Genomic DNA, 7,817 nt, shown 5'->3' with positions numbered 1-7,817 from the left:
CGGTTCCTTACCTCTGACGCATTTGTTTGGCCCATATTCGATCCGAAACACTTCAGGACAGACCCAAATTGTCTTCTATTGTTTATTTACCCTAGGTTCGACTTTTTAGCAGCTATCCTTCATATTTTTCAGTTCTAAACATTGTTTCTTGCTTTCTAAACAATTTTGGGAGAAGAATCCATCCTCTTGACACTTGGAGAAGATTTCTAAACCCTTTCTTATTATATTTGCAATTTCATCATGTTTTCTTTCATATCTATTTGCTTTGTTTCAATTGCTATGTCTGAGTAGTCTCTTAATTGGGTTTTAGGGTTCCAAGTAGGAGAATTCAATGATTTGATAGATTAGATGTCTTAGGGAATTCTTAATTTTTGGGTTCTTCAATTTACATGTTCTCAATGCTAGAATAGGATTGATCACCCTGTTTTAGAACTTAGGCTTTTATGTGTTTCAGAGATGTTCGATAAAATGCCTAAATGAATGTAAATTGAGCATAGTTTTTCTAACCTGCGAGAGTTGATGTTAGAATGCTTTGTGAACCAAATGAACCTGTTTGATAATGCGAATTTGGCTAGGAAATTACAAATGAGAGTTTAGTAATCGAATAGTTGAATTTATTGATTAATGTCTTGCGAGAGAATTGGTCTAAACTTGTGTTCATGTTCAAAAACGTTTCTTCATGTTTGAATTCCTTATTGCTTTTATTTGTTATTCATTGATTCTCTGAAAATACCCTGCTGCCCAATGTCTTTAATTCATAAGTTTAATCTCTTTACTTGCATTTTTATTTACAAAAAATGAAAACCAAACCAAAATTCATAAGTCTTTTCCGCCTTAGCTAAGAATGAGTCTCGCAAGTCTTTAGTGTACCATTGCTCCTTATGATCTGAAAAGACCTGACCCGTTTTTTTAATTCATTAATTAAAAGTCCCATACCTACTAATTAACCTAACCGAATTAACCCAACAATAAATCATCATGCACAGCGGAAACATATTAAACCAACATCAATTCATCATAATATTAATTAACCAATCATTCAATAACCACAATTTACACCAGCAACCTAGCATGCCTCTAAACCAGGTTCCAACAACAATTAACATATTCATAAATATAACAACCGAGACCCTAGATCATCCTCCTCTCCTCGCCATGATTCCACGGATCACACTATACCTGCACCACAAACACAATGAGATGCGTGAGTATTATCACAAATACTCAGTGAGAGCGATCCTCCCATCTACGAGCTATACACACAAGCTATGAGATAACACCCACATATATAACATAAACAAACCATTCAGCAAGCTAAACATCCAATAACACTTCCAATTCACCTACAAATCATCACACAACAAGTCACTCAATCCCAATCGCTTAGATAAGCTCATGGTCACGCACTCACCTTAACAAGGTGATTTGAACTACAAAAACAACCAGGAAAGACTCTCCTCGCGACTGCAACAGCCAAACAACGCCCTACAACAAACCACACAAACAAAAATCTCTAAGAACCAAAAGGACAGAAACAGCAAAAAAACTACAGCCGCAGAAACGAAACCCTAAAACATAAACCAACCGTTAACTCCTTAATCCCTTCGGTGGAAAGCAAGACTCAGACGTCACCAAGCTTCCCAAAAAATTTGATGCCGATCGGAGAAACGATGAAGCCAAGATCGCACTTACAAACTCCGCTGATCCCAGTTCGCAACAGAGAAAAGGCGTCTCACCAAACTGCATATAACTCACTGAATATTAATCCGAATTCACTTCTGTAAAAAGGAGAATCAACGTACACGCCTTAAGACCAAACCTACCAAATTTCGCTACCTTTAGATAAGATTTGATACGTCGGATCTCTATTCTACCAAGACGTGACGAAACTGCTTCTCTTGCCTTAAACACCAAAGCAAAGCTAACCCTCTCCTTCTCACAAGTGAAATTCTCCTTCTCCTTTTCTCAACTCAACTCTCAGAGACAACAGCCACAAAACAAAAGAGAGAATGAAGTGCTCATTATAAAAGTTAGGGTTTTTGGTTTAATCTGATTAAACCATGATTTACCTAAACCGATATTAATTAAAACTCCTTTGATTCAATTGACAAATCGACCAGTTTAGGAAATCCACCGGAATTAAACCGACTCCACCCTAATTCTTATACACATTCAACTCTCCTATTAATTTCCAGAACAGATCGATTGGTAACAGCTTGTAAAGTGGGAAAGTTGTTAAAGGGTGAGGACTTGGGTTCGAGTAACGCCAGGCGCACCAATAACCTACCTGGTGGGCCAGGGGGCTGCGAGCAAGTGGGCTGCGCAGTTTGGACCCACAGGAGAGAGGTTAGGGTCGATGCGCTGCAGCGCTTATAGCTACCATATGGCGGGGTGTGCCATGTGGTAGGGGTTCCCACCGGGATGGGTTGTTACATGATCGATCCCGCATATACTTTACTTCGGTTAAGTTATCGGGTTAAATACTCGAGTAATCAGGAAGATCACACACTAGGATCAAAATAAATAGAGAATACTCACAGATATGGATCTGAAAATCAACACTCGTTGTAGAAAAAGTGTGATCAATTTTCAGATCTATTTCTGTTTATTCTCCATTTGTATTGATCCTAGTGTGTGATCTCCTTCTTCAAGCTGAATCCGAGAATCGGATTGTTGTGAGCTTCTCCTTCCTTAACTTTGACACGCACCTCTTTTCTGGATCTAGTTAAAAATGTATATATCTCTCGTGTGCCTTTCTTGAAGGTCATAAGTTTCTTTAATTTCATAGACGGTGAACAGCAAAAGTTCAACACTCGGAACCAAATATCTCATCGGAAGGCGAGAGCGGTTCGATGTGATGAAATTTCCAGAGTTGATGGCCAAGTCAAGTTTGATAAGCCAGCCCTGCCTCGGGGAGGAGGAGAGAGCGACTCAGAAAAAAAGCGGCACGTGAGAGAAATATGTTGACAAGGCCGAACCATTGGGGGAGATTGAGGAAGATCAGAGGAATATGTTTAACAAGCACCACTTTTCTCTAAGTTAAAAATGCATCTCTTGTGTGCCAGTCTTGAAGCTTAAATCTCACACATATTAAACTACAAAAGATCAACAACTCGTTTGATCATATTCGTGACAATATGATTAGTTTTATAACATCTTATTGATTCGTGAATGACACGTGTTTATTGGATAGATAATATATTGACACATGTTAATTTTGATTTTATTAAATTATTTAAAAATAAACATGTAAAAGTTGAAATCTAGATATAAGTTAAGAAAAGCAATTTATTCCTAAATTAAAATATTATTAAACATATATTTTTTTTAATTAACCTAACTTTATTGAGAAATTATTTTCTTTGTTCATATATATATTAATTCAAAACAAGTAATAGTTCGTATTCTTGAAAAAAGCTGAAATCAGAAATTTTTTCATCTTATTAGAAAGTTTAAACTTTCTTACCATATCCCAAGATATATCAACATCGTAATCAAAGAGACAAAAACGCAAAAGGAAAAAGAAGATGATTAAAGAAAATATTTTCTTAATACCAATATACATACATATATACTGTATATGAAGAATACCAAAAACTAAATATTATTAGCTTTGAAGAAGTATAACTAAAGCTACATATGGTTCATAAAATAACAGTTTATACGGTTATTTTGTATATTTTTTGAATGTTTTATATTTTTGTTAAGATAACTATAGATTTATAAATATCGAATTTTTACATTAATAAATTTATCGTTCTACATATTTCACATAATTATGAGATATAACTAAAATAATAATAAAAAAATACTTTGGCCATAGAAAGATCGATATAGTATATATATAAGTGGTCAACCTCTTTGCTGAAATAATAAGGTAAAGACACATATGAAAGATACATAAAAGTTGATATAATTTCAAGGTATAAATTTCTATTATTTTAAAAGGTTCATGGTTATTATTCACCTAATCTATTGAAATTTCATGGTTATATAATATACATAGATATTTCAAAACAAAAGTGTTAAAAAAGTGGTTGCTGGTGCATGTTGAGGAATCTTGGATTGTCTCTGAATGTTATATAAGTTATATAAGTTCCCCTGGTCTCCAAATATAAATCTCCAAGGAACCAAATAAGGAAAGTTCCATTTTTGGCAACATATGGCCCTCGGGTAAGGTCAAATGAGTAAGTGCAAATCCAACTCGAACCAGGGGTGGTTTAGCTCAATCATTATGCTCCATATGGTTGATGTTTTGGTGAATAATGAAGCCGATGTCAAATGCACGAGTGGATTCTCTAAACTGCTGCTTAGCTCGCCATTGGACATGTCTAAGGAGGCTGTCATGGCCATCTCTTAAAATACCTCTATGATGGACTGATGTTTCTCGATCATTCCTCTTAAAATGTCAATATTTTAGAAGAATTTTGAATCCCACCTTGAATGGATGTGTCGTTTGGTCGGTGGTTCCATACGCTTGCTTGTGGTACGATGGAAACGGGTCTTCATGAACCATCTTGATTTCAGGTCATTCGTCTTTAATTCTGGCTCGATAGATATTCCTGTAATGTGTGTCTTGCTGATTAATCTTCATTATAGGTCGAGGAAAGTGATGCGGACATCGATTATCTTGTCCAACCCGCTGAACTAGATCAAGTACGAGATCCTGTACCACACCCTGTACCAGTCGTCCCAGTAGGTCCCATGACTCGTTCAACGTCTAAACAACTTAGAAAGAGGTTCAATCTAGCTGTACAAGACATTGTGAGCTCACTAGAGCTGAACTACGTCAACTGATCTGTACCACAGTTACTCCATCACGACGGATATGATCCCATTGCCGAGGAAGAGCTTGCTGAAGCATTCACCCAAATGAGTCTTGAACATACCATTTCCCCAGGTATGAATTCTCCTTTGACAGGTCAAGAAACCTCTAGAATCCAAGAGAAGACAATGGAGTCACAAGAGACGAGCAAAACAAGCTTCACCTTCGAGAGTGATCGAGAGAGTGAAGATCAAGAACAAGACATCAAGGACTTGGAATAGCTCCAAGAGACTGATCAAGCTACCCAAGAGAAACTCTAAGAAACTATCTACTTCAAGCAACCAACAAACAAACATGCACCTGACAAGACCCCTGAAGTAGATCAAGACGTAGTTCAGAGAACATCGAGTGGGCCTAGATCGCATCCACTAAGCCCCAACAACGGCTAGAATACGTGCCCTTCAAGTGATTTTAAGTGTGCACAATTAGTTTCTTTATTTTGTCATTTTCTTTCCAAAAACAATGGGTTTTGTGTTTGCTTTTTTATTTGTTTCCTGTTGTATTTCTTTGCATTTATTTTTGACCCTAGGGCTAGCTGATGGACTCTTATAAAGTCCCCCTGCAGCAGTTGTACGATTTTTGACCCTTGATTATCAATAAAGAACCGAAATTTCTTCACTTCTTCTCTTTAAGTGTCCTTAAGAGAATAAGCTTGTTCTTTGTCTTGTGTGTGTGATTCCACAAGGCTAAGATCGTGTACTGTATCAGAGACCAATCACATCTCTGTGGTGTACTTCAATCCGCCAGCACTTCCCCTTCATTCGATCCCACACGAGAGAAGCGACCGCCATCGTGTCAGATCTACATCAACGACCATCATTCCTTCACAAGAGAGAAGCGACCGCCATCTTGTGAAGCCATCATATCTATCCTAATACAAGCTCGCCACCGAGTCTTGTATCATCTAGTATCAGAGCCTCACGCTCTTCCCTTGCCAGGTTTACCTTTTCCATCTTCTTTTGATAGTTTTGAATTCTAGTTTTGTTTTATTTTTCAGAAAATAAAATAAAAATTAAGAACCCTAGTTTGCTGCAGCCTTGTTTCTGTAGGTTGTTTAGTTTTATTTTCCTTAACAAAAAAAAAAAATTGTCACTATTCTTTCCTTAAATCGTCTGCTTCAGTCTTTGATTTAGTTTATGTATTAGTTCAAGGTTTTCGTCAAAAAAAAAAAAAAATTTCGTTTTTAAAGTTTTGCGTCATTATCTTTGTTAGCTAGTATTGTTTAAGTATCTTAAAGCTTATTTAAATTAAAAAAAAGTTTTCATTTTCTTGTCTAATTCAGCACGTGCATCAGTTTCTCGTTTCTAAAGTTTTCATTTTCGATTTCTGTGGTACGTTGATTTCTTTGTTGTTTTTGTCTAAGTGCAGGATAATTTTTAGACACTCACAATGGGAGAACACGCAGCCATACCACAAGATGCCATGATGCAAATGATGCAAACCCTATCGTAACAACTAGAAGGGTTTGGCGAAAGGATATGTCGTTTGGAGCAGCCTCAGCCCAGAGCTGAAGCTGAACCAGTTCAGGTTCAAAGGAATGCCGTGAAGAGGAAGAAGACTCCCTTGACCTGGATGACGACGATGATCCACCACCTGATCCATTAAGGCGTCAACATCAGCGGAGAGAAGATCCCTTGATGAGGAACCGTGCCCAAGAGATGGACACCCGTGAACAAAACCGAGATGTTAAACTAACACCTCCTACTTTTGCAGGAAAATCAAATCCAGAGGTTTACATGGATTGGGAGAAGAGGATGGAATACATATTCCAATGTTATGGATATGGAGAACCCCGAAAAGTAGCCTTAGCATCGGCACAACTCACCGACAACGCCTTATCTTGGTGGGATAGGACAGTGGCCGAGAGGAGGAGGCAAAGATTTGCTCCCATCAACAATTGGGAAGACATGAAGTACCTCTTGAGGTTGAGGTATGTTCCTGATCACTATCATAGAGACTTACAAAAACGTTTTAGAAAATTGTCTCAGGGAACAAGGACCGTGGACGAGTATTTTAAGGAGGTTGAGAAGCTCATGAACTCTTTGGAGTTAGAAGAATCCAACGAGTCATTGATGGCTCAATTCATTGACGGGTTGCAAGAGCGTATAGCCCGAAAAGTGGAGACGTCCAACTTTAGCAGCCTACATGAACTACTTCACAAGGCTGTATAAGTGGAGCAACAAATCAAGCGTAAGATGTCTCTGAGCAATCGTACCAGGAGTAGTACACCTTGGAACGCAAGTAACAACCGAGGCATGGACAAAGGCAAAGCTATAGACAACGATTCTCGATTCAAGAATAAATCTAGTGAAGCGCCTAAGATCACCAAGCCTGAACCAGGTAAGTTTCCTAGCACTAGTCAATCTCGTACCCGTGACATTACTTGTTTTAAATGTCAAGGTAGAGGACACATGGCGAGAGAGTATCCGAACCAACGAGTGATGATTCTCACTCCTAGTGAAGACTACGAGTCTCAAGATGAGCAAGATGAGAACCAGAATGATCCAGAGGCAGATGTGGAGTATCCTGATGTAGAAGAACTCCATGTGATCCGACGTATGCTAAGCGTGTATATCAACCCCAAGGAGAAAGTTCAAAGAGAAAATATCTTTCACACTCGGTGCACAATCAATAACAAGGTATGTAATTTGGTTATTGATGGAGGTTCTTGCACTAGTACTGCTAGCAAGTATATGGTAGACAGGTTAGGTCTTGAAAAGAGAAAGCATCCGAGACCATACAAACTTAGGTGGCTGAACGATGATGTTGAGCTAAAGATCGCTGAACAAGTGACTGTATCATTCAGCGTTGGAAAGTACCAGGACCAAGTTATTTGTGATGTAGTTCCAATGAGAGCCGGACATCTTCTCCTTGGAAGACCATGGCAGTTCGATCGAGCTACTAATCATGATGGTCGCACAAACCACTACTCTTTCACCCACAATGACCGGAAGTTTAACCTTGCCCCTCTAAGTCCATCAGAAGTTCATGA

The 7,817-nt window shown here is 38.2% G+C and overlaps 1 protein-coding gene and 1 long non-coding RNA gene across 3 annotated transcripts; one reads left to right on the top strand and one right to left on the bottom strand.

The window, feature by feature from the left end:
- Positions 1-1,445: 1,445 nt before the first annotated feature.
- LOC111831883 lies at positions 1,446-1,963 on the bottom strand. Of its 2 annotated transcripts, none has more exons than XR_002834983.1 (3): positions 1,824-1,963; positions 1,586-1,740; positions 1,446-1,485 (listed from the first exon to the last, which is right to left on the bottom strand). It is a non-coding gene; the product is annotated as an uncharacterized LOC111831883 (long non-coding RNA). The 2 variants fall into 2 exon arrangements; XR_002834982.1 differs by having other exon boundaries at positions 1,837-1,963.
- Positions 1,964-7,020: 5,057 nt separating this feature from the next.
- Positions 7,021-7,817, top strand: LOC111831942. The gene is made up of 3 exons (XM_023787598.1): positions 7,021-7,165; positions 7,226-7,778; positions 7,811-7,817. The coding sequence occupies exons 1-3, from the start codon at positions 7,021-7,023 to the stop codon at positions 7,815-7,817; spliced, it is 705 nt and encodes a 234-aa protein (XP_023643366.1).

This window comes from Capsella rubella, unplaced genomic scaffold (assembly GCF_000375325.1).
Source record: "Capsella rubella cultivar Monte Gargano unplaced genomic scaffold, Caprub1_0 scaffold_2, whole genome shotgun sequence".
In the NCBI taxonomy this organism is placed as follows: domain Eukaryota; kingdom Viridiplantae; phylum Streptophyta; class Magnoliopsida; order Brassicales; family Brassicaceae; genus Capsella; species Capsella rubella.
This window is presented reverse-complemented; position numbering and strand designations above follow the sequence as displayed.

What these genes read in the sequence shown, in the direction of transcription:
- LOC111831942 (XM_023787598.1), top strand. Translation starts at nt 7,021, where the DNA reads ATGTCTCTGAGCAATCGTACCAGGAGTAGTACACCTTGGAACGCAAGT. An exon ending in GATCACCAAGCCTGAACCAG is followed by an intron (nt 7,166 to 7,225) that starts GTAAGTTTCCTA and finishes TTAAATGTCAAG; the next exon opens with GTAGAGGACACATGGCGAGA.